Raw genomic sequence first — 27,034 nt, forward strand, 5'->3', positions numbered from 1 at the left:
CACCGCAAGACAACATTTGTTTTTAGTGAAGCTACTTGTACTGTTCACCTTCTTATACAGTATGTATATATACAAAGTTCTGACCTGCTCATCGGCTGGCAGTGTAGGCTTTGAATTGCCGTAACCTTGTTCTTTCATTCCAGCCTGTTCTCCAGAACGGCACTATTTTCAGGCGAGAGCCTGTCACAAAGCAGACATACTTTTTCCTTTTGACCACGCTACAGGCATTCCTAAAACAGAGTGCGCTATGCAAAATAAATAATTCAAAAAAACAACCCGAAAATCAGAGTAAGGAGCAAGTGTCTGGCGCAACAGCACTATTTATGACCGCAGGGGTTATAGGGAGTTTTGGGAGAACAGAAAGTCACTCACAAACAGACACTACATGACTAAAACTATGTTTTGACCTCCTACGTATCACTTCCACATCCAGTATCATCACAGAGCATTGTTTTTCTTCACGTGGGGTGAGCCGGGGTAACCAGCGACTTCCCGTGTCATAGGTATTTACTCCTATATCATCTAAAACAGGCAGTGGAATGCTTTTATCATAAACAACTGGATGAGTTTTCTTCCCAGAGTTCATTCTCTCCACCTCCTTTATTCATCCCTTCTTCCCTCTGCAGATCCAAAGTTCATTCTTATGTCCCAAAAAATGGCAGCCAGGTGTGTGCCTTCATCTTAGCTCGTTCTCTCCACCCCTCCTAAAGATATATCAGGGGACTGTGGTTTGAGGCTTGACAAGTAAAAGAACATTTCCTGAAAAACTTATTTTAGAAGCTCAAATTGGAAATTAAATATCAACCAATTCTCTTTCAAGATCATTGGTCACACTCTACAATAAGATTCAGTTGGTTAACAGTTAATGCAATAGGTATCATGAACAATGAGCAACACTGACATAAAAAGTATTTATCTAGTTAATGCTAATTTATAAATACAGTCAAACCAAAATTTAGTCAGATGCCTTTAACATTTCTTACATTATCACCATTTATTCGCTATAGTTTAGAAAATGGTAATAAAATGTGACAAGAACTCAAGAGTTAAACTGTGTCAGAACAAACTTCTTGATAATGTCAGATAACTTTGATAGAAAGGTATGTAACAAAACATGGTCAAATCAAATCAAAGTTTTGGTCCCAACTTTTACTGGTAGTCCACTGTATGAAGAATTATTTGGGTATAATATGTTACAGTTTACTTTACTTTGCTATCTTCACTTACATAAATAAACTATAGTGTCCTGCACCCACTAGAAGAAAATATCAAAAATTGTATCTGGTGTTTGAATACTTTTTGGTTTGACTGTGTATACTGTTCAAAAGTTGGGATTTTTATTGTCCTGAAATGTAAAATCAGAAATACAATAAAAGCTGTAATTATTGTGAAATATTATTGTGTTTTAAAATAACTCTTTCCTATTTTAACATACTTGAAAATATAAATTATTCCTGTCATGGCAAAGCAGATTTTTTTTTATTATCAGCGCTGCTTTTTTGGAAACTGTGGTCTATTTTTTGCAGGATTAGTTGACGAATAGAAAGTTCTTTGAAACCGAAATATTATGCATTTAATGCATACTTGCTGAATAAATGTATTAATATTTTATTGACGCCAACCTTTTGAATGGTAGTGTACTGTTCCCTTCCGAGGGAACTCTCACCGCGTCCCCTAGGGGTCGCTATTGGGGAACGCTGCAGCGTGACTCGTGTCTGAAGAATGCATAGAAAAACTCCATGAAATGGCCGGCGACAGCGTATGACGTCACTGCGGCGCGCACGTCGCTGCTGGTACGTCACTACCGGGCGACACAGTATAAAGAGTCGCCGAAGTAAACATACAGCCTCTTCGCTGTCTTCAGCTTTCTCTTTGTCTAGGAGTGCATATTCTCTCACCGGAGGCCTGCTGGTGACGTGTGTGGTAATCTGATACCCGCACTTTCACACTGCCCGAGCTGTGAGGGAAGAACGCAAGCAAGATTACCTCTTGAGAGAGTAGAATGCGATCGGTGCATTCATTGCTTGTTTGTAACGAGAGGCACGCTCTCATACCCACTTGCTACGACTCTCTGCTACGTGGGTGAGATAAATTACAGCTCGTCCAGCTCCCGAGGGACTAATGGGCTTATCGCGAAAACGCAGTACGCAAAAGAGGGAGGTGAGTTTCTCTGTTCCTCATTTTGCATGAGTGTGTTTGCCTCTCGCGGCATTAACAGACGCATTCGCGGCGTCGCCAGCGGCTCCTTGCTTGTTTATTCCCGAGGGAATTTGGCGTCTGGGCGGAGTTTGTTTAGCTCCCGCGGGAGCCGAATATATGCTGCGCGTCGCGATTGTGGAGTTAATTTACTGCCATAAAATATGTGTGTGCATGTATATACATATGTATGTTATGTATGCTTATATGTGTACATATAAAGGGGAGAGATTTTCCTAGACTAGTTCGACCATGATTATGCAGAACAGTCTTAGTAACTACAGCTGTCTGAGGCTAGCTGTACGTTAACTCTTCCTACTTTAGGGCTGGAGGCTTTCAGTCAGTTTTACCTCTGGTAGTCCTTCCTACACATACAGATATCTGCGGATATCTGTGTGTGGGCTTACTGATTACTTTTTGTTTGGAAACATAAAAGTAGTTCTTTAAGCTCTTGCCTAGATGGTGCTGTCTCCCCTGCTAGGGTTTAAATAGACAGCCCACTCTGCTGGGTTGGGCTGTTTTCAGGAGGACTAACCGGAGGTCTTTCACTGATCTGTTAGTTTTTCCCAGGCTCTTTGGCCTTTCTGGATTTATGTGATTTGGGCTAGGTAGATCACTGCCTTTGAGTCCTTCACTCCATGAAGGCCCAGGTTCGAGCCCTACAACATGAGCTCCCTGCACGCAGCGGTTCTTATGTCCCATAAGAACCTCCATTACCGATGGTCTGGATTTTAACTCCTTAAACAGGTTTTGTTTGAGTTTGAGTTAAATGCAGGTCACTCATGGGTGAGTACGATCCATATTTTTCTTTTAATAAAGAAAAAGAACTTAATACTGTCTCAGGCCTGTGTGTTGTGTTTTTGCTTTTCAGAGAAAAACACGACGAGTTTACGTCGGATGCTCCCCCTCTGATCCTACGGGTTATGGTTACGGCAGTGTTCGTCCTATCCACGCCACAGGTCGTGCGGTAAACCACCCTCCCAGCATTTGTTAGACATAGGACTTATGTCCTCTTCAAGGTAAGCTCCCTAAGTTTCTTTCTTAGGATTGCCCTTGGCATGTTTAACATTTGTCCTTTGCAGGCCTTTTTCTGAGAATCCCTCTTCCAGACTCTCTCTGTGGACTTTAGATCCTGTGAAGTGATCTTATCAGCCGAAGGTTCTTTCCAGCACCTCCTGAGTTTTGTCTCCAAGGAGCAATTTCTCAGTTCTCCAGTAACTAAAGTAGCACTCCCCTTTCCGCGGAAAGGGTTTATTCAGAGTACCGCTTCTCGCTGACAAGCCAGGCTTTCTCCCCGGTTCATCTGGGTTAGGAGCCTGTCCCTCTTGTCCAGGCTGATTCTCACTCTTCAGGCTCACACTCGAGCTGGGCTCTCCCCTTCCCAAGGGAAGGGTCCCTAACGAGCGCCCCCTCGATGGGATGGGCGTTCCTCCCTGGCCTTCAGGGTTAGGAGTCTATCCTCATAAGTTCCTGCTCCGGGGGATTTATGTCCCGTTGAGACAGGAACATAAGTCCACCTAGACTGGGGTCTGTCGATCCCCCTGTTAGCCCGAGGGCAGGGTCGATTCAACCGAGGTAGTACTCCCCTTTCTGCAGAAGGGGTTTATTTAGAGTACTGTTTCTCGTTGACAGAGCCAGGTTCTCCTCCCGGTTCATCTGGGTTAGGGGCCTGTCCTTCTTGTCCAGGCTGATTCTCACTCTTCAGGCCTCACGCACGAGCTGGGCTCTCCCCTTTCCGAGGAAAGGGTCCCCAATGAGCGCCCCTCGTTGGGACGGGCGTTCCTCCCTGGCCTTCAGGGTTAGGAGTCTGTCACCATGACTATCCAGGAGCTCCCTTCTCAGGAACCTGAAGTAACTTTAGTAGCTCCCCTTTCCGCGGAAAGGGTCCTCTCAGAGCTCTTCAATGACAGCAGCTCACCTTAATTCAAGGTTCATCAGTAGCACCACTGTCGTGTGGACAAATTCCCCTTTATTTGGGTAGAATCTGTCATCAGGCTTCCTGAGTCAGGTATGATTGCTCCCCTTTTTAGAAAAGGGTTCCTCTCGAGCGCTGCTCCTGGCAGGAGGAGTAAGCTCCCCTTCTGATGAAGGGTGAAATCGGAGCGCTGCCTCCTGGCAGGCGGGTTTTCCTCTCTGTTAATCAGGGTTAGGAGCCTGCTTGCGCCTGACTTCCGGGTCGAGTGTCACCTCCCCTTCAGGCTTTATGACTAACTAGGAGTTACCCCCTTTTTTCAGGACCTTGAAATGACCTTACGGCTGCTCCCCTTTCTGCGGAAAGGGTCCTACTAGAGCACCACCTTCTGGCGGGTGTTGGCATTTCTCCCTGCTTCTCAGGGTTTTGAAACCTACCCTTAACATGCTAGAAGCGAAGGCTCCTACGATTGAAGCCTCCTCAGGCTGTTGGCAGCTCACCTTTTAGGGTTCCCTCAAAGCAGCGCCACTGCCGCATGGTGAATTTTTCTCCCTTGGCTAAGGAAGAAATAACCCCTATCTTTCTCAAGGTCCTGATTTGAGCACGTTCGCTCCCCTTCTCAAGGGTCCCGTTTAGAGCACGGCTCCTAGTGGGATGAGTATGCTCCCCTTACAAGGAAGGGTAATTTCTGAGCATCACCTTCTCCTAGTAGGCATCTATGTGGACTGGGTCTAGTACGCTCCCCTTTACACTAAAGGGTCCCTTCAGAGCCTTTTTAAGGACGGATGTTCCTCCCTGCAAGTCGGGGTTAGGGGTCTGTCCGCTGTCTGCGTCCACTATATGATGGTCAGTAGCTCCATGATTTCATCAGTCGACTAACAGTTTGCGGACTGTCTGTCCTGATTGGGGTGTAGCATTGCTCCCCTCTCTAATCAGGGAGGGTTCCTCCCCTATTTTAATTCTCGTCATCCTATGACAAATCTGGAGCTTTAATATGAAACCCCCAAAATGGGGGAAAACACAGTCTCCAAATCCCATTTTACTAGGGTAAGTGTCCCACGCTAAACCCTGGGCACTTTCTGAAATCCACAATAGTGGTAAGTGCGCACGGAATCTTTGTGCACTTCCTAAAAATCCACATAAGTGGTAAGTTCCCACCAAGTTTTTGGGTTCTTTTCTAAAATCCTATACGGTATGGGTTACGCGGTACTCGTTCCCATTTTTTGAGTTGGTTTAAAACCCCGGTCTCCCTGGGCCCAACTTCACTCGATATCACCTCAGATATCTCCTGACCATCTGTTATCCAGGGTGCGTTATCTGAGGATAACCCCTGCTAGAACGGTCTCTGTCTTGGGACAGGCCTGTTAGTCGCTATTTTTGAGTCAGTTCACTGAGGGAACTAGACTCAGTAGTACTGGCAGTTCCTGTTCTAGTTAAGTCTAAGTATTAACTTAGCCGTTCCTCCGAAGGAATCTCCGATTCCAACCTGAGCTGTGCTCTGGGTCCTTTGACCCATTCAGGTAAGTGAGTAACAGTTCAGGCTTTGGCCGGGGAGGTTACGTTCTGACAGCTGTCACCTCGTCCTATAGGGATAATTCCTCACAGAATTTACACTTAGTGCTCACTACTATGCACTCCCCTCAGCATGGAGACGTTGGTATACCGTTCCCCAATAGCGACCCCTAGGGGACGCGGTGAGAGTTCCCTCGGAAGGGAACGTCTCTGGGTTACGTATGTAACCCTAGTTCCCTGAGAAGGGAACGAGACACCGCGTCCCCTAGGCTTCTTCCCATGCTTCGGACGAGAAGCTTCAGACAGTGAAGCGGCTGTATGTTTACTTCGGCGACTCTTTATACTGTGTCGCCCGGTAGTGACGTACCAGCAGCGACGTGCGCGCCGCAGTGACGTCATACGCTGTCGCCGGCCATTTCATGGAGTTTTTCTATGCATTCTTCAGACACGAGTCACGCTGCAGCGTTCCCCAATAGCGACCCCTAGGGGACGCGGTGTCTCGTTCCCTTCTCAGGGAACTAGGGTTACATACGTAACCCAGAGACGTTTGTTCATAATAACACCACAAAACCAGTCATTAGATTCATAAATAATCTTTCCATCGATGTACGGTTTGTTAGGATAGGACAATATTTGGCCGAGATACAACTATTTGAAAATCTGGAATCTGAGGGTACCAAAAAAAAAATAAAAAATAAAAAACCGCCTTTAAAGTTGTTCAAATGAAGTTCTTAGTGATGCATATTACTAATCAAAAATAAAATTTTGATATATTTACGGTAGGAAATTTACAAAATATCTTCATAAAACATGATCTTTATTTAATATCCTAATGATTTTTGGCATAAAACAATTTATAATTTTGACCTGTACAATGTATTTTTGGCTATTGCTACAAATATACCTGTGCTACTTAAGACTGGTTTTGTGCTCCAGAGTCACAATTTATACTGCTTGAAATATAAAAAATGACCTAGAATATATAGAAAATTAACATTAGCCTTAGCATTAACCTAGAATAATAAATTCTGTTCATTGTTCATGATGCCTAATATATTAACTAATGCTGTTAACAAATTGATCCAACTGTAAAGTGTTGCCAAATCATTCTTCTTATCTCCATCTCTGCTTCACATCCCATCTCTCTCTCTTTTTGCCTATATCATTGCTACACGCATTCGTCTCCCTATGTACCAGGGCACGTGACCGCGCCGTCTCACAGCATTCACCACACATAGTGTGGCCACAGTGACAACTAGTGGTCAAAACGACACCTTAAAAGTGCTCTGCATCCTTTCTGTTTCTCATTTTCTTTTTAAATAAGCCATAATTAGACTCAACAAGAAGTCTTCGAAAGCATCTGCTTCCCCAGAGACCTGAACATCAAAAACGCACAACTTTATTAAAAGCTGATCTATGAAACCTTCCCCGATCAAAGGAAAAAAAAAAAAAGAAAAAAAGCATTATTGCTCCACATTATGATGGCGTTTTGTTCACCCTAATTCTACAAAAATCCACATACCTGAAATGAACGTTTCCTACTCTTAGGAGCTAGGAGGCGATTAACTGCTTGTAAATAAAACAAACTAGACAACGAAAGTGTACAAACGAAAGATAAGTCCTGTCCCTCTACGCAACCACGAGCTGACCTGCAGCAGAGCCCTGCTCACCTCCAGACTGCAGACCAACACACAACAGCGATACCACAAGACTTTCAGGATGTGATGTCAGTTTTACTGGAGGTGAGGGCGGGGTTAGAGAGAGTGTAGGGCGAGGATTTGCGAAGAGCCCCTGCATACCCCATAAGCTTCTCCAGCACTGATTCCTGGGGTCCATAATTTGGGGAGGGCCGTTATTCTACGGGGACCATGCGGAGATCTGGAGGGAACCACAAAAATCCCCCAAACATCCTGGTCCCTTGTTCTGTCAGTAGTTAATTGTCTCACTACAGTTCAACTATCCCGCGGTGATGGGCGTGTTAATAAGACAAACATGCGTTCGGACACGCTAAGAGTTATAGTGGCCTGAGCCTGCTGTTACATATCATTTACTTTTTTCATTACTGTTATTCATTATTTTCTATAATGACTTTAAACATTTAATTTTTTAATCCTCTTTTTCATAGCTCATTTTCTAAAGAGTCATTGTGAAGTTTTTTTTTCTGGGTTACTTCGCTCGTGTTCTCCCATCTCTCCGGGAGGCATCACAAAATCCGGGGCGCTGAGCGATCGTTGGAGACGGTTTTGCGCAGCCGCACCCCTCGACGAATAGACCTCAGCATGTCCTCACCCTCCTGGGGCGCTTCGGGATCAGGCAGGGACTCGGGGCCTGGAGGGGGCTGGTTTGGAAGTGAGGGGAAAGGGAACTGGCCCTCACCTAAGGCGTGAGCGCTGGCCACAAGCTCCCCGATCTTCTCCACTAGACTGTGGCGATTAGCAGCCAGCAGGTGATCTTCTTCGCCCGGTTGGCCGTAGACGCTCATCTCTAAGCCGCCTACGCCCCCTGAGCCCCAGGCTGTGTTAGGCAGGCTCAGCCGCTTCGGAGAGGCCTTCACGTACTCCAGCGCTCCCGGGGAGGAGTCATCCGGCACATAAAAGACACATTCTTCACTGCCCACGCGGGCGGGAGGGCCTGGGTACCCGCCGGGTGAGTCAGGCACAGTGGGGGTCTTGACTGGCACGATGGGTGGGCGTATAGGAATAGGGCCAGCGTTGGAAAGGGTGCGCCTCACCCCGGGCTTCGTAGACGGTGTTCGGCGGATAGTGGCCGTACCAGGGATGCCGCCCCCTCCGCCGGGTGGTCCGCCCAGAGCGCCCACTCCACTGGGCAGGCCTGCTGTGCTAGCTGGACGCTTAGTCTGTATCATGCGCCGGTAGTTCTGGGCGATATTACTGTGGCGGGGAATTGTGGAGGATTTATCAAATTCAGCCTGACCATCGGCTTCAGTGTCTCCATTCACTGAGTAACCATCGTAATCAGAGCCTGACGAAAAAAATTCCACTTGTAAGTCTTATGACTAGTTTTAAATTCAAATAATAAGGAATAAATATCTGTGAGTTAAGGCCTATTTACATTAAGTGTGATAACTATAATGGTAATTAAAATTAAGTTTTAAAAATCTTTCTACTAATAAGAGAATAGGGAAGTCCACACCACAGCTATAACAATAATGACAATTTAGAATGTTTTTTCTCTAGTTGATGAATAATGAGACCTTCGGGTATTAAGACTTGTCTGACTTAATATAACATAAATTATGTCTCTTACTGAAAAAATGTTTTAGAAAGCCCATGAAAGGTTTACATTTCTTTAAAAATCCACATCGTTTTATACACTTTTTGGACTATGGGGGAAGTGCCATTATTTTGTTGATGTAAAATGGTTGTACACGGTGAGTACCGGTGCTACCTCTTAAATTTACCGAAACACTATTGGAAAAATAAAATACTGATACGATGACCACAGCTACTGAAAGAGCTTACAGGTGGCGATGGATATAAATGTAGGCTTAAACCAAATGCCGTACTATTGATTTTTCCTCACAAGGAGTCTGAATGCCCCAGATATAGAGTGAAATTCACGCTGAGAAACTCCTTCAGTGTCTGCGGCATCATGACAAGCTGCGGCATGATTACATGATTACAGGATGCCATCTAGCGTTTCGTGTCTCTGCCATCTGTAAGCTCTTTTAGTAGCTGTGGTCTACTAAAAGCCTGAAAGGCATCAGGGCCAATGTGAAGAGAACAAAGACGCGGTTCTTTAGGAGGTTTTATTCGTCCACAGGTATCTTTAAAAAAATTTTTCTCATTTTATAACTGGGAAAGCAGTGCAGACTTGCATTTTCCCTTTGACTGAAAATTACAACCAAAAGCCGCATAATGTGGCATCGTAACAGAATTTTATTTTCTGAGTTGTGTTACGATAAAAATAGCAACAGGTAGTGCCAGTAGCTCATCGAGTGCAACCGTTTTACATCATCGAAATAATGGCGCCAAAATATGAATAAAATTATGTGGATTTTTACAATAACGTAAATCTTTCATGGGTTTTCTACTACATATTTCAGACATCATTTACATTACAGTAAGCCATGCAAGTCTTAATACCCCGGGTTCCCTTTAAATAACTTGTACTTTATAAATGTTGGTGTGGACACTAATATAGTTATTATAATTATAGTTATCATTCTTGGTGTGAACAGGCCTTTACTGAGAACAAGTGAGTATTTTTGACAGTGTGTTTACCTTGTGAGGGGATGGTGTCCTCAGAGCAGGATGGGGTGGTTGTCTGAGTGCTGTATCCACTAGAGTACTGAAGGGAGTCTCGGCTGCTCTTCTGCTGCTCCATGCTGAGGCCACGTGTCAGGACCATAGCTAGATCACTGGCAGCTGGGGAGACCTCCTCACCATGCTGCACGATAACACAATACACACATACAGTTACATCAAGCACAGACTATACACACGTAGCTCAATGTGTGCACACACTGTATGTAGACCTAGAATTTGGATTCTAAACTATGAAAATGTAATGAATTACAAAAATGACTAAAAGATGTCAAAATATTATTATACTGTATTTATTTATGATACACAAATTGCCAACTGATTAGTGATTAGTTCACAAGTCCCTTGTTTGTCCTCAACAGTTAAACTACCCACTGTTTTTCAGTAAAATCCTTCAGATCAGGGTAAATTTAACTTATTTTGTCTCCTGGGAAACATGTAAATAGCTTCTGTAGCTTCTGAAGGGCAGTACTAAATGGAAAAAAATAATAAAAAAGATATTTAGGTAAAATAAGAAAAACGTACACATCTTCATTCTGTTCAAAAGTTTTCACCCCTGGATCTTAATGCATTGTTTTTTTTTTCCTTCTGGAGCATCAGTGAGTGTTTGAAAATTCTGTAATAGTTGCATATAAGTCCCTCAGTTGTCCTCAGTGCAAAAAGATGGATCTCAAAATTATATAGTCATTGTTGGAAAGGGAACTGCTCAGGACAAACAAGGGACTCATGAACAACTATCACTAAACAAAAAATCATTCAGGATCATTCAGGTAAAAACACAGTATTAAGAATCAAGTGTATGTAAACTTTTTAACAGGGTAATTTTTATAAATTCAACGATTATTTTCTCTTGTGGACTATATGTAAGCATATTTTATGTGAAATATCTTGTTCAGGTAAGCACTACGTATATATATATATATATATATATATATATATATATATATATATATATATATATAGGTAAAGTAATTAAAATTTTGCAGATTCTGCTAATAAATTAATAATTAAATTAAATAATTAAACTAAATAATTAAAGTAAATAATTAAAATAATTACATTCCATAAGTGGTGTTCAGGGCTTAAACTTTGTTTTTCCATTACATTTACTTGACTTTTCTAGATGTTTGTAAGTGCAGAGTTTTTATGTAGAAATAGCGATTTCTACCAGATAAAATATTTTAGAGCTAGACATAACTAACATTATAAAAAATTCCTTTGGAAATAACTTTATAAGAATGTTTTCATTTTCAGGTCATGTACAGGTATAGAAATCAAACTTTTAAAAAATCCTTAGAAATATCCAAGTTTTACAAGCCCATGAGAACTTGTTTTTTGTTATTTTACATAATTTTAAGCCATCTTATGGCCCACTAGGAAGTGTGCTGATGCCCCAGGTGGAGAACCACTGCATTATTAAGTACTCAAGGCCAGAGCAGCCCACATTTTAAAAAACAGCCTTAAGCAAACAGGTACATTTTGTCTTCGCCACAACAAATGATGAATGTTTCATATATGGTGAAAGTTACCTTGGCAGCTATAGTGGCCGGGGTCATCCTTGGCCTCTGGGGGTCTTCCAAATGCATCCCAGAATAGCCCTGTGACTGAGGTGAGGTTTCTGCCTCCCTCAGTCTATCCAAAGGCTCTTTTCTCCTTTGAAGTGTGCTGGCCAGCGGCTGCTCACTGGGACCTACCTTGGACCAGTCCTGAGGAAGTAGACGTGGTTAATTCAGGTCAGTGTATAGCAACAAATGCAACGGTCCCACGATGGCCCACGATCCAGCAGTTTGAGTGTCCTTTCAATAGATTCAGTCTTATGTGTTTTAGAAAAAGCCCAATCTCATTGTTTGCTTTACTGTTTGAGTTGAATAAACCGATAGGTACCTTCCGTGGTCTGCTCGGTTTAGCAAATCTCACAGCCAGAGATTTGAAACCAGGATCAAACAGCCAACAGAAAAGGTGTTAAAAAGCAAAATGAGGTAATGAATGAAGTTAAGCAGAATGAATCGAAACAAAAACAGTCAGTAAGTGTTATCCAGGCACATAGTCAACACACAACAACGCACACACAAAAAAAAGAAGAGGAAATAAACAAAACTGCAATGAGAATTGCCAATGGAGACAAACCTTCCAGCAAGGAACCTTGGATGTGGGAGAGGGTGTGTTGGATCCAGGGGAGCGGTTATAGGGTGGGGACGCAGGAAGTATGACAGAGAAAGGCCTGATGGAGCCAGTGTGAGAGAGAGCAGGGCGGAAGGTAGCGAAGGACGAGCCAAACTGCGGAATGGAGAGATAAGATCGAGACCGTCAGAGTAGCAAGAGACCCCCTTCCCTTTACTCGTGGGCTTGGGAGCCTTTGTGTGTGTGGCTTTGCAGATACATGCTGAGAGTGGCAGGAAAGATCAGATCTGATGACAGCACAAAGACGAAACCGGCAAGAGAGACAGAGAAGACCCCGACCTGCCAATCAGCAGCGCAACCCTCACGGGTCCCACAGACAATCCAAAATATCACTGACAGTTTCAGCACGTGTATGTTTTATGGACAGAGCGCTTGATACTTACTGTGGTTGGGGAGCTACACTCACTGACTGACTGGCAGGTCTCAGATGCTTCTGAGGACGCTGAACTCGATGACTTCTGAAAGAGAAACCATAAAAGATGGTTATCAGCAGAGAAACATTTAGAGGGTCTCTGTCAAGGTTTGAATTCTTTTGGTTTTTTATAGTACTGCTTGCAATAAATGGACACTTCATAAACAGAAAAATCAATGACCATTGGAGAAGTAAAAAGTCAGAAGTCTTTGGGGTTGGTAAAATATATATATATATATATATATATATATATATATATATTTACTTAAATGTTGTTTGTTTTTTGTTAGTTTTGAAAATAAATTAATACTTTTATTCAGCATGGATGCATTAAAATTGTTACAGAAAATTCTGTTTCAAATAAATGCCATTCTTTTGAACGTTAAAGTATTCTTTGATGTATCCAGTTCATGGAAATATGTTTTTTAAGCACCAAATCAGCAAATTAGAATGATTTCCTGAAGGATCATGTGACATTTTAACAATAGATATACTAAAATATGAAATCCAGCCTTTGTGAGCATACAAAACTTCAAAAAACATTGAAAACCTTCAAAATTTTTAAAAAACCTTACCAACTCCAAACTTTTGAAGGGTAGGTATTTTAATTTTTACAATTATTGTTATAAAGAGATTATTTGAGATGATTTGAAACACAATGAAACACACACACACACACACACACACACACACAAAAACAATAAAGATTTTTAGGATTCCTTCTTTTTTTAAATTTTCATTTATTTAATTTTTAATATTGTGCTCTCTTGACTCTTGACCACCTACAGTACACTACCAGTCTCAACATTTTTAATGTTTTTTTTTAAAGAAGTCTTTTCTGCACTGCAAGCCTGCATTTATTTGATCCAAAATACATCAAAAACAGTACAATTTCAACACATTTTTACTATTTAAAAAAACTGTTTTCTATTGGAATATATTTTAAAATGTAATTTATTCCTGTGGTTTCAAAGCCGTTTTTTTAGCATCATTACTCAGACACACATGATCCTTCAGAAATCCTTTTAATATTCTGATATGCTGCTCAAAAACATTTATTATTATTATTATTATTATTATTATTATTATTATTATTATTATTATTATTATTATTATTATGTTAAAAACAGCTGAGTAGATTTGTTTCAGGTTCCTTTGATGAATAGAAAGTTCAGAAGAACAGCATTTATCTGAAATATAATTTTGTAACATTATAAATGTCTTTATCATCACTTTTGATCAATTTAAAGCATCCTTGCTAAATAAAAGTATTAATTTCTATAATTTATTTAAAAAAAAATATATATATATTGTTTTAAATATTGATAATATTAATAAAAAATGTTAGAATGATTTCTGAAGGTTCATGTGACACTGAAGACTGGAGTAATGATGCAGAAAATTTCGGTTTGATCACAGGAATAAATTACATTTTTAAAATATATTTAAATATATTCAAACAGTTATTTTAAATAGTAAAAATATTACAAAATGTTACTGTTTTTGCCGAACTTTGGATCAAATAAATGAAGGCTTTGTGAGCAGAAGAGACTTCTTTAAAAACATGAAAAATCTTACTGTTCAAAAACTTTTGACGACTAGTGTAAATGTAATTCTGTCTCTTTTTCTTTCTTTAGATTTTTTTAAAACTTTATACTTAATAAACATAAGGCCAAAGGCCAAAGTTTGAAATTCTCCCACTGAGGTTAAACTGACAGTGATGATCACAATATTTGCAACACTTATATTAGGGTCATTCTATAAGGGTCATTCTTTCCTGTGCTTAAGCTACCATCTAAAAATGATATGTATGAATCATGAACACTGCCTGTCGTGTTTCTGAATTATCGATGCTAGGTTGACCCTCAATATGCCTATCCTTCTTTGTGCGTCACACCTCAGCCATGCGTTTGGTAGATTCACAGCCAGGCAAAATCCCTTTTTCTTCCCACGGAGAGAGAGAGAGTAGCATGTGAGCTCTGAGACAAGTACATTTCTCTTGCTTTACTCCAAAAAAAAGTGCATTAGAAAGTGCCTCTGTGTATATATTGCAAAGCCTGTGTTCCACATACAATGCTTTCCAAGCACATTACAAGCTCTGGACCACTTCCAATCACAATTTTTCCAGCGAATGTAAAAAAAAAAAATGCCTCACCCACATTTTGACCATTGGTCAAGAATTGTTTGACATACAGTGGTTCATAGACTTGTCCACAAGAGGTCACTATAATCGTTTAGATGCAGACAGGGAATGTTGTTGCATGTTTGAAACTGGGACAAAGATTGTGGGTTAACACTGGTTTCTTCAAGAGATTCTATGGAGCGTCAAATTTAGTAACTGAAATCCCAGCAGGAAAAGATTTAGCTCTATAATTTGGTGGGTTCACAATTACAACTTTATTATCTGATATCTTTTGGGATTTTAAATGTATGTGTTTACAAATATACAGAACAAACACTGCTGCTCAAAAGTTTTGAGTCTAAGATACTAATAATGTTTCATCACAGGAATAAATTACATTTTAAAATACACTACTAGCCAAGAAGTCTCTTAAATAATATTGTGAAACATTTTTATTATTTTAAATAACTGCTTTCTCTTTGAATATATTTTTAAAATGTAATTTATTTCTGTGATCAAAGCTAAGTTTTTTTAGCATCATTACTCCAGTCTCTTTAGAAATCATTCTAATATGCTGATTTGCTGCTCAAGAAACTTTTTTTTAATTATTACTATTATCAATATTTAAAACAGCTGAGTACATTTTTTTCTGGGATTCTTTGATAAACAGAAAGATCCAAAGATCATCATTGATCTGCTAGGATGCTTTAAATTGATCAAAAGTGATAATAAAGACATTTATAATGTTACATAAGATTTCTATTTTAAATAAATGCTTTTCTTCTGTACTTTCTATTCATCAAAGAAACCTGAAAAAATTCTACTTAGCTGTTTTAAACATAATAATAATAATAATAATAATAATGTTTTTAAGCAAATCAGCATATTAGAATGATTTCTGAAGGATCATGCAACACTGAGAATTGCTAAAATTTAGCTTCAAAATCACAAGAATAAATTACATTTTAAAATATATTTAAATAGAAAACAGTTATTTTAAATAGTAAAAATATTTTACTATTTTAGCTGTACTTTGGATCAAATAAATGCAGGCTTGGTATGCAGAAGACACTTTTAAAAAAACATCTGACATGTTTAAGGCCCAGAAAGGTAGTAAGGACGTCATTAAAATAGTCCATGTGATGATCAATGTCCATACTACCTTTCTGAGCCTTAAATGTGTCAGTTGTTTTGCTGTCTATGCAGGGTCAGGAAGCTCTCGGATTTCATCAAAAATATCTTAATTTGTGTTCCGAAGATGAATGAAGATCTTAATGGTTTGAAACGACATGAGGGTGAGTAAATAATAACAGAATTTTCATTTTCAGTACAACTGATTGAACACACTGCACTATCCATCACAGCTTTGTTTTCATTCCTGTCAAAAACTCATCATAACTCACCTTCATGTTACCAAAATTTCAACAGTAGCATTTGGACAGCAAGAAATAAATACCTGGCTGGTTATATCGGAGGGCATGGGTGATGGGGGTTTGGAGTAGACGTTGGCGTCCTGGGAGATGAAGCCGGAGTCGTGGGAGGAGACGCTGCTGAGGCGGTGTGCAGCAGTTGTTAGCGGTTGGGCCAGGCTGCGGTAGCGACAGGACGAACTGGGTGAGTGAGTCTGAGAGCCACCAGAGGATCGAGAGGCGCTACTATGGGCGCTGTTTACACTGCTGCGGGAGCAAGGGAAAGTGCGACAGGGCAGAGGACCGGGGTGCAAGGGGGGGTAAGTGTGAACCACACGCATAAGGTCAGAATGAGCAGGAGAGGGTTTTACAGGATAAAATAAAATACATGATAATGATTAACAAATATTTGAGGTGGGAAAAAGCAATGAAATTGTCAGTGAAAAGGAGATGGACAAACAAAGGTCTCAAGCAGTGATGGGGTTGATGGGTAAGGATGAAGGTGAGGGTAGGGGGGCAGAGGGAGAACATATGTAAGACAAAGTTTGACAGGTGTGACACAGGGGGCCTAGTATGGAGATTGAAGGTTGCGTTCAGCTGTGTTGGCCTTGGGCAGCCAACCCACTTGAATCAACCCCCATGACTCCATGCGAGGCGGCACAAACAAACACAAACAGGTACTAAATGACACTATTAAAAAAGGAAGCCTTAATTGGCCCTGGAGCCAAAGCAAAACACTAATGGTCTAATCAAAAAGTCTACAGGGACTGGTTATGTAAAAGTGATCTTGAAATGCTTTCAATTTGTTTTGAAGTAATTACTTCATATTCCGGGTTAAAAACAACACAGGAATATTAGACAGATTCTGTTAATGGGGTTTGTAAGTGGTTTTAACCCGGAATATTCATTTAAGAGAGCAAAGCACTGGAGTTACATTCATCAGACACACTAATTGCTAGAGAAGTAATAAAATCATATTAAACAAGCTACTTTAGTCTGATTGTGTTAATTGTAATTGTAGCTAATTGCTATGCTTCATCCTTGACTTCATCAAAAAGAATCGATGGATGAATAACATGAATCAATAAGCATTAACCGTGCCTGTTGAAAGAAAGGCTCTATATTTTTATGACCGCAGTGCTCTGTCTCTTTGTGTTTTCAGGGGTTACATGTGATGTCAACATACAGTGAGATTGTGCAGCGCAGCAGCAGTAACATCAGCAGCCCCTTTTTTCTTACACACTTGCATTCAAAATATACAGTGTCTTGCAAAAGTATTCATACCCCATCATTTCTTTTACGTTTTGTTATGTTGCAGCCTTGTTAAACTGCTTTAAATTGTTTTTTGCCACATCAATCTACACTCCATACACCATGATGACAAAGCACAAAACAGGTTTGTAACAACTTTGCAAATTTATTTGAAATAAAAATGAAATGATTCCATTGCATAAGTATCCATACCCTTTTCTGGAACACTTGAAATTTAGCTCAGGAGCACTTATATCGCTTGAAGATGTCATTACACTTCAAGTGGAGTTAAACTGTAGCACATACCTCTCAGAATATGTTTAACAGCTGAAAATGCATATCAGAGCAAAAACCAAGCCCTGAGGTCTGCATGTAGACATCAAAAACAGACTTGCCTCAAGGCACAGATCTGGGGAAGAGTTCAGAAAAAAATCAGCTGCACTGAAGTTTCACAGAAGCATGTAGTCTCCATTATCCTTCATGGAAGATGCTTGGAACAACTAGGACTCTTCCTAGAGCTGGCGTTCTGACCAAACTGAGCAATTGATAGAGAAGGACCTTGGTTATACTGGAAGAAGATGGAAGAAACTTACAGAAGGACAAACATTACTGCAACACTCCATCAATCCAGTCTTTATGGCGGTGTGGCCAAACTCAATCCTCTCCTCAGTAAAGACACATGAAAACCCAACTGGGATTTGCAAAAAAACACCTAAAGGACCCTCAGACTGTGAGAAACAAGATTCTCTGGTCTGTTGAACCTCAATTCCAAACATCCTGTTTGAAGGAAACCAAGCACTGTTAATCACCTGCAGAGTACCATCTCAGAAGTAAAGTATAGAGGTAGCAGCCTCATGCTGTGGGGCTGTTTTTAGCAGCAGGGACTGAGGGACTAATCAGAGTAGAAGAAAAGCTTAATGCACCAAAATATAGAGATAGCCTTAATGAAAACCCAGTCTAGGGCATCGAGAACCTCAGACTGGTTAGAAGGTTCACCTTCCAACAGGATAATGACCCTAAGCACACAGCAAGAGTTGCTTATAGACAACTCTGTGAATGTCTTTGAGTGGCCCAGCCAAAGGCAACCTGAAAATGTCTGCCAGCCCCCATCTAAGCTGACAGTGCTTGAAAGGTGAAGAGGTGAGGCAAATAATGGCAGATAATTCATCATACCCAAAAAGACTTGAGACTGTAGAGGTGCCTCAACTAAGTACTGAGTAAAGGGTATGAATACTTATGAAATGTACTTATTTCAGTGTTTTATTTTAAATAGATTTGCAAAGTTGTCACAAATCTATGTTTGCTTTGTCATTATGTTGTATGTAGTGTAAACAATTTAAAACAGTTTAACATAAGGCTGTAACATAACAAAATGTGGGGGTATGAATACTTTCGCAAGGCACGTAACACACACAAAATATAGCCAGACTGGAAAAACAAACTTAAGATAGTAGCTAGTTTCTAGCTAGCTTCTAAGCAATTTAAAAGCTTAATTCACCCAAAAATTTCTATTCTCTCATGATTTACTCACTCTCATTCCAAACCCGTAAGATTTTTGTCCCTTTTACAAGTCCATTCCAATAAAGCTCATAAAGTTTATAAAGAGATCGTCACACAAGCACATTTGAGCTTCTGTAGACCGTATATGATGTGCTCTCTGTATGTACGTGATCAATGTTTACATGTGAATAAAAGCCTAGATTAAAAATGTGTATCATATAAAGTAATTTTGTCTGTACAGAAGATTAAAGTGCCCGATTTCAGATTACTTTTATAAAGAACATTTTGAAGCATTATAGTTTTGGTGAAATTGACTTTCAGTGGAGGGACAGAAATCACTCAGGTTTCATTGTGTTTTAAAGATGAACGAAAGTCTTAAAGGTTTGAAATGACATGAGGGTGAGTAATTGATGACAGAATTTTTCATCTTTGGGTAAACAGCTGGCATCTGGTTTGTTTTCTGATCCAGGATGGTCTTAGACCAGCTTATAAACCAGCTTAAACCAATGAAATACCAGCTACGGTGTCCCAAGACACAGCATAAGCTTAATTTTCCAGCAGGGTAGTTAGTTACAAGTACAAGCTGTTGTTTTTTTCAACATTTTTCCAACAAACAGCAATTTTCGAAGCAATTACTGTACAACAATGAAAAGCCAAGCCACATAGTACACAGCACAAGCAACAAATCTATCCAGCAGACAAAAAGGCTAATAACCAGAAATAAAGATTTAATAAGTGTGTTAACATTACTGGCAGCATAATGTATCTGTTTCTTTATCACTCTTGTTCTCACCTGCACATGCTGCTTTTCCTGGAGCCGGAGCTGCTGGGAGAGGAGGGGGGAGTCTGGTAGGACCAAGAGTAATCAGAACCCTTAAGGTCTTTTATTACCTGAACGAAAGAGACAGAGAGAGAAGCAGTCTTAGTGTTAATGGTGTTAATATAGTTTGTTTCTGTAAAGCACTATACGGTACATGCTACATGATGACTGGAGTATATAAGGGGGATGTGTACCTGCTCGCTGGCCGGGGGCAGTTTGTGGGGGTCTGAGGTTAACACAGTGAGGTCATCAATAATGGCCTGGAGATGAGTGATCTCTCCCAACATGGCAATCTCTCCATTCTAATATTACACAAAAACAGAACGACAAATTCATAGATCAGAATTTAATTTAACATGTAATGCCATTTAAATGACAATGAAAGGAAAAAAAAAGAAAAAAATCCTGAAAAAATATATCATAGTTTCCAAATCTTAAAAGTATTAAAGAGCAAAAGCTGTTTTCATCACAATAATGATATAATATAATAACATTAAATGTTTCTTACGTATCAAATCAGCATATTATAAGGATTATATTATAAGTGACTAAAGACTGGACTAATGGCTGTTTGACAAATTTTATTTTTTTATTAAATAAAGTATGTGACCCTGAACCACAAAACCATTCTTTTATTATTATTTTTTTTAATTGAGATCGATACATCATCTGAAAGCTAAATAAATAAGCTTTCCATTGATGTTAGAATAGGACAATAGTTGACTGAGATACAACTATTTAAAAAACTGGAATCTGAGGGTGCAAAAAAAATCTAAATATTGAGAAAGTCGCCTTTAAAGTCTAACTTAAGAACTAAATCAAAAACTTTGTTTGATATATTTACGGGAGAAAATTTACAAAATATCTTCATGGAAAATTATCTTTACCTAACATCGTAATGATTTTTAGCATTGTGGTTCAAGGTCACATGTATACATAAAAATACACACAGTTATTTTACATTTTAATATTTACATTGTTGCTATTTTTACTGTATTTCTAATTAGCTAAATGCAGCCTAGCTTAGCATAAGAGACTTAGTTACAATTTATTTTACAGTTTTTGTGTGTAATTGTAGGCTACATTTGAGTACTGAGTAATAACAATGTACTTACTATAGATTAGAATTGGGGTTTGGTCTAGGGTTAGTTGCATGTAATTATGCACCATTTTTGTTATTACTAAGTACATGTAATATATATAACCAGGACACTGTAAAATAAAGTGCGATTAGAGACTTCTTTTAAAAACAAACAAAAAGATCTTACCAACCCCAAGCTTTTGAATGGCTATGTACATATAAAACCTCTAAAACCTGTAATTCAAAGAGTGCTGCATTCAACATTAAAGGAAACCCTAGGTATTTAAGACTTGTTTGGCTCAATATAATGTAAATGATGTCTCTTACTGAAATATGTAGTAGAAAACCCATTAAAGATGTACAGCTGTGCTTAAAATTATTAATACCCTTGATAAATATCATCAAAGAAATCTGTATCATTTAAAATGTACAAAAACCCAATCTTTCACTGTAGAATAAGAATTTAAAAAGAGAGAGAAATCTCATTATGAAAAAAATGGACACAATTGGACACAATCAATCATACCCTTTTATTCAATGCTTTTTTGCAACCTCCTTTTGCCGATATAACAGCTCTGAGTCTTCACCTATAATGTCTGATAAGTTTAGAAAACAGAATCTCTCCAGACCCTTCAGATTCTCCTCTTCAGTTCACCGCATCCATTTTCTATAGGGTTCAGGTCAGGGAACTGGGTCGGCCATGGCAGAAGCTTGGTTTTGTTCTCAGTGACCCATTTTTGTATTGATTTTGATGTTTGTTTGTGGAGCACTGTCCTGTTGGAGGATCCAACTGCGGCCCATTATATGGTTTCTAGCAGGGACAGTCAGTTTTAAATTTTTTATCTCTTGATATTTGTAAGAATCCATGATGCCATCTATCTGAACAAGATAACCAGAATATCAAGATATAGGCCCACAACATTAAACATACAGCAGTATATTTCATTGTACACATTGGGTACTTTTTTATCACTGTGTCCACCAAACCCATCATGAGTGTTTGTTGCTAAGAAGCTAATTTTTTAGTTTCATCTGACCACAGAACCCAGTCCCGTTTGAAGTCCCAGTCGTGTCTAGCAAATGCATATAAAATTTCTGAATGAAAGATCAAATGGATAAACAATGCAGACTTATTTTCACAGCCTTCTTGATCATATTTAGCAAGGGTATAAATAATTTTGAGCACAACTGTACGTTATTTAAATAATCAAAAATTTGTATACATATTTTGGCCTGTGGGGGTCACCAAAATATGCCATAAAATGATTGCACTCGGTGAGCTACAGTACTGGTGCTAGCTGTTGCTATTTTTTACCACAACACAACTCTTAATATTGAATGGATAAAAGCGTAGGCTTAAACCAAAAGCCATACCATCGATTTTCCCCACAAAGTGTCTAAGTGCCCCCAGATATTGAGTGAAATCCTTCAGTGGCTGCAGCGTCAGGACAAGCATCAGGACATGTTTACATCCTGCCAGGATGGCATTTAGCGTTACTTGTCTCTGCCATTTGTAAGCTCTTTCAGTAGCTGTGGTCTACTAAAAGCCACAAAGGCATAAGGGTTAAAGCGGAGTGAGCAAAGATGCAAGTCTTTAGGAAGTTTTATTCATTCACAGGCATCTTCCCATCATCACTTCTCTTGTTGCCCTTCAACTGAAAATTACAACCAAAAGCCACACAAAGTGGCATCGTATCAGTATTTTAATAAATTTTTAGCACCAGTAACTCATTGAGTGCAACCATTTCACATCTTAAAGGAACACTCCACTTTTTTTGGAAATAGGCTCATTCTCCAACTCCCCCCGAGTTAATAAGTTGGGTTTTACCGTTTTGAAATCCATTCAGCCGTTCTCCTGTTCTGGCGATATCACTTTTAGCATAGCTTAGCTATGCTATGAGACCAATATAGCACACATTCAAAAATGACCAACAAGTTTCGATATTTGTCCTATTTAAAACTTGACTCTTCTGTAGTTATATCGTGAACTAAGACCGGTGGAAAATATAAGCTGCTATTTTCTAGGCCGATTAGATTAGGAACTACACTCCCATTCCGGTGTAATAGTCAAGGAAGTTTGCTGCCGTAACATGGCCGAAGCAAGCGCATTAATATCCATAATCCATGTCCATATTAGGGCAGCAAACTTATCTTATCTTATCAGCCTAGAAAATCGCAGCTTTACATTTTTCGCCGGTTTTAGTACACGATATTACTACAGAAGAGTCAAGTTTTAAATAGGACAAATAACTAAATCGTTGGTCATTTTTGAACGCGATGCTATATTGGTGTCATAGGATTCAATGATCTATGCTAAGCTATGCTAAAAGTGATATCGCCAGAACAGATATCGCTGAATGGATTTCAAAACATTAAAACTCAACTTATTAACTCAGGGGAAGTTGGAGAATGAGCCTATTTCCAAAAAAAAGTGGAGTGTCCCTTTAATACCCAGGGTTCCCTTTAAAAAAAAAAAATAGGTCTTTAAATGTGGTGGGCTGTACCACTACAGGCTGCAGGAAGCTGATGAAGGTACAAAAGCGTCCTCTCTCCTCCACTAGAGCACGCCGCACCGCCTGCTTCTCCGTTTCCTCCATCAGCAGGTACATGTCATTCACATCTTGCATTGCGCTGTCTAGCTGTGGCTGAAGGTCCCCCCGGCCTAAAGGGGGCAACAGAGAGCATAACAGAAAAGAAGGGGGAAAAGGGAGATGGATGAAACAAAGTGAAGAACAGACAGAATGAAAAAATGGCCAAAGATTCAGACAAAACAGGTCGAATGGAAGAATTAGAAGAATGTAAAGGACAATAAGAAGAAATAATGAAAGGAGCCAGAACACAAGAGAAGATATAGCATTAGATATCATTCTCTAATTCCCGCCTCCAACAATACGAACGTAATGTGAACACAGAACAAAACGACCTACTCCGACTAGCACCTACACAACAAATGGAGACAGACGCCTCTGAACTCTGCGGTCGAACATCTTCTACTCTAAATGAAACACATGGAACCTCCCAGAGGAAGTTAAAAGGTTAACTCATGCAGACTAGATTGTTAGAGATGGTCGTGACCTTTGCTGAGGAAGCAAAGTCAGCTATCCGCAGTAGAACTGCTTCCAGGAACACAAGCAGCATGCATGCTGGGACGGCATCAGCAAAATCATGCACAAAGCAAACCCTCAGGTGTTATAATGGGAGAAAAGAGAAAGGCTGTGATCTTAAATCACTCTGTGTAAGCTGGGAAGCCAAAATGTCATGTGGGTGTTAAATCTGATGGCCACAGAGCTGAGGCCGGGTTAAAGGGCCATGCAGAGTGACGAGTGAGAAGAATCTAAGTGAGCCACAGCTTGGCGTGGAAAAAAACATACTTACCCTGTAGCTCTACAGAAGGAGAGTAGATGAAAAAAAGAGAGAACACAACGTGGGGGGAGTCCAAGAAAGGGTAAGGAACAGAGAGAAAGAGATAGAGAAAGAGAGGAGGGAGAGCACTGTGTTAGGGTTAGTAGTAGGAAGCAATTCAGCTCATTTCACGGCCAAATTGTTTCAGAGAAGCCAAACCACCACAGCAAATTGAATCCAAACTAAATTCAAAAATCAGCCAAAAATGTACGATTTAACGGAACCCAAAATAAAATCAAACAGGTAATCTTATCAAACTGAATGCTCTTAGAAGGAATGAGATGTCTGACTAAACAAAATAAATAGGGAGCTTTTCCTTTAACACCGGAGTCTTCCTAGTAACACACAGGATTGTCATCCTATCTTCAAAAGCAGAAATTATTGGCTGCTGGGATATGAACAAGAACTGCTTAGCAAATGAGGTGAGAGCTGCACTTCTGCGTTTTAGCCAGCAGAGGGGGTTGCTTACATTGCAGAGGATTGTTGTCCATATGACAGGGTCAGTAATTTCACCAAGCACATTGTGCACTCTACACAGTCTATGCGGCTTTAACAACATGTCCGAGATTGAAAAAACTGTCCATCACTGATCACTAAAAACGCATTCAACACTAATGGCATACAAACAGCAGGTTGTTCTGAACATCAAATAAAACAACTAGTTTTGACCTTGGGGAAATGTCCTTGACTTATTCCCAACACATTTCTGCTTTGTAATAGGGCAATGTTATGTAATATCGATCCATTACTGTTCCATTCACTTGTATGCTAGTATATGTGTTGTTTTTGGGTAGTATGTCACAGAATAAATTGGCCAAATTTGTTGTCATGCTTAACATTTCTTAGTAATATTGTGAAAAAAGGTGTGTTACCTTTCCGGGCTTTCTTTTGTAATTTCATGGTGTCTGAAGATTTCTTCTTTATTTCATGACGAGACCGTTTGTACTCTGTGAAAACAAATAGTGTGAAAATTTGATAGCACTTCATTTTACAGTCCTACTTGTACTTATCTTAAAATACTCCATAATGTTTGCTCATACAGATGAAAGTAATACATCTTTCGAATCTGCAAAGACTCTATGTTTATTTGTGTGCAATCAGAATAACAACGAAACGTTGTGTTTTTGTAAAATAATGAAAGCAAACAGAATGTGCTTTCTGCCAGCTCTGTGAACTTGAGTGCAAAACTCTGAAACTCTGTGTTTACTTGACTTACAGACATGAAATATATATATATATAGAAAGAGAGGGACAGAGAGACAGAACGAGAGAGAGAACTCCACTACTGTGGAGATGACAACACAAACAAAGAAAGCGCTAGTTTATTAACTAATTATTAATACATTAATGCAGTCTCCTTGCTGTTTTTCCCTGACACATTCATACTTATTATATCTGCCGGTGCACTGTGGCAAACTTTATGCATGCACTTGAGCGCTTATTAGGCTATGTAGGCAATTAAAGGCTCATTATTATGATTTATATGGTTTATTAATAAACGTGTGACTAATAGTCGACTAATGCTTGAAATGAATGACTAATGGTCGACCAGAAAAATCTTTAGTTGAGGGCAGCCCTAGTAATAACTAGGTACTAACACTGCACCTACCCCTAAACCTTAACTTTACCTATTTATTTACTGTATACTGCCATTACTGTTTTGGGTAAGTACACTGTAAGTACATGTACTTTACAATAAAGTATAACTGAACATTTGTATGCTGTCTACTTTGTAAGGACTGCCATAGTGTGCATATGGACAAAAAGCTGCTTAGTCACCTTTGGCATGGTCCTTGTCCAGTTGATTGGCTGTCTTCTTCCAGTCTTCAATACGGTCCTGTAGAGGAGTTATCAGGCTCTCCATCAAAGCACTGAGAGCAAAGAAGAGAGGATCATGTTCTCAGTCGTTCAAAGCTGAGTCAGAGGTTCTCATTCAATTACAGAGCAATATGAACATTCACAAGGAAATATCATCAACCCTGTGGGGGTTCAGACCATGAGAAATGGAGGCTTTGGTTTGTGGCTTCGAGTCTGAGGCATCCATTCATTAGACTGTCAGAGGGAATTGTCAGCAGATGTCCTTTAATGAAGTGTGAAAAGTGTGTGTATTTGTGCTCTCTTGTCTTGCCAGTGTCGTCAGACTTTGAGAGTGAGTCTGCGATTATAGTGTGTTGTGACGTTCACATTTGTGCACATGATAGAGCTCGGTGTCCTGCTATTCACAACAAACAGATATATGTGTCACACACATGTATATTTGAATTTTTAATCAAGAAGTGTGTAAGTAATTCTGATACGGGTTGAAAAGCTCTGGGTTAAAAATACAGTTTGGTTAATGAAACGAAACAAAAAGAAATAAAAAACAGTCTGGTTATTATCAAAAAGATAAAAAATAAACATAACAAAAACATCAACAAATATATAGTTAAATATATAAAAACTAAACAAAAAAACAGAACAAAACAGAAAATAACAAACAAACAAAAACAACAAAACAAAACAACATTAACAAAACAAAAATAACAACAAATAGACAAAATACAAAAACAAAACAAAACTACAGTCTGGTCATTACAAAAACAACAAAACAAAACTAAATGACAGTCTAGTCAACAAAATTAACAACAGCAAAAAACATCAACAAAAAAAAAACAGTAAGTAAATTACAGTCTGGTAAACAAAACTACAGTCTGGTTATTATCAAATAAACAAAAAATGAAACAAAAAAGAAAAAAAACAACAACAACAACAAAACAAATAGACATCAACAAACAACTAAAAAAGCTAATAATAAAAACATAACAAAATAAACAACAAAACAAAAACATCAACAAAATAAAACAAAAAACATCCACAAAAATACAGTCTGATCATTATTAAAACAATAAAACAAAATGAAACAACAACAACAAAGAACAAACAACAACAAAAACCATCAACAAAACAAAAC

At 39.3% G+C, this 27,034-nt stretch overlaps 1 protein-coding gene across 1 annotated transcript in view; it reads right to left on the minus strand.

The window, feature by feature from the left end:
• Positions 1–7,373: 7,373 nt before the first annotated feature.
• Positions 7,374–27,034, minus strand: part of mtss1lb (MTSS I-BAR domain containing 2b) — a 79,620-nt gene continuing 59,959 nt past the window's right edge. The window contains exons 5-15 of the mRNA XM_073836951.1: positions 25,864–25,955; positions 24,957–25,031; positions 23,187–23,344; positions 19,796–19,903; positions 19,575–19,672; positions 16,078–16,297; positions 12,471–12,545; positions 12,034–12,183; positions 11,436–11,612; positions 9,865–10,030; positions 7,374–8,602 (exon numbers count right to left, since the gene is read on the minus strand). Coding sequence (XP_073693052.1) covers positions 7,824–8,602; positions 9,865–10,030; positions 11,436–11,612; positions 12,034–12,183; positions 12,471–12,545; positions 16,078–16,297; positions 19,575–19,672; positions 19,796–19,903; positions 23,187–23,344; positions 24,957–25,031; positions 25,864–25,955 — 2,098 coding nt within the window. The 3' untranslated portion in view covers positions 7,374–7,823. The remainder of the gene's footprint in view (positions 8,603–9,864; positions 10,031–11,435; positions 11,613–12,033; positions 12,184–12,470; positions 12,546–16,077; positions 16,298–19,574; positions 19,673–19,795; positions 19,904–23,186; positions 23,345–24,956; positions 25,032–25,863; positions 25,956–27,034) is intronic.

This window comes from Garra rufa, chromosome 3, assembly GCF_049309525.1.
Source record: "Garra rufa chromosome 3, GarRuf1.0, whole genome shotgun sequence".
NCBI classification, from domain to species: Eukaryota; Metazoa; Chordata; class Actinopteri; order Cypriniformes; family Cyprinidae; genus Garra; species Garra rufa.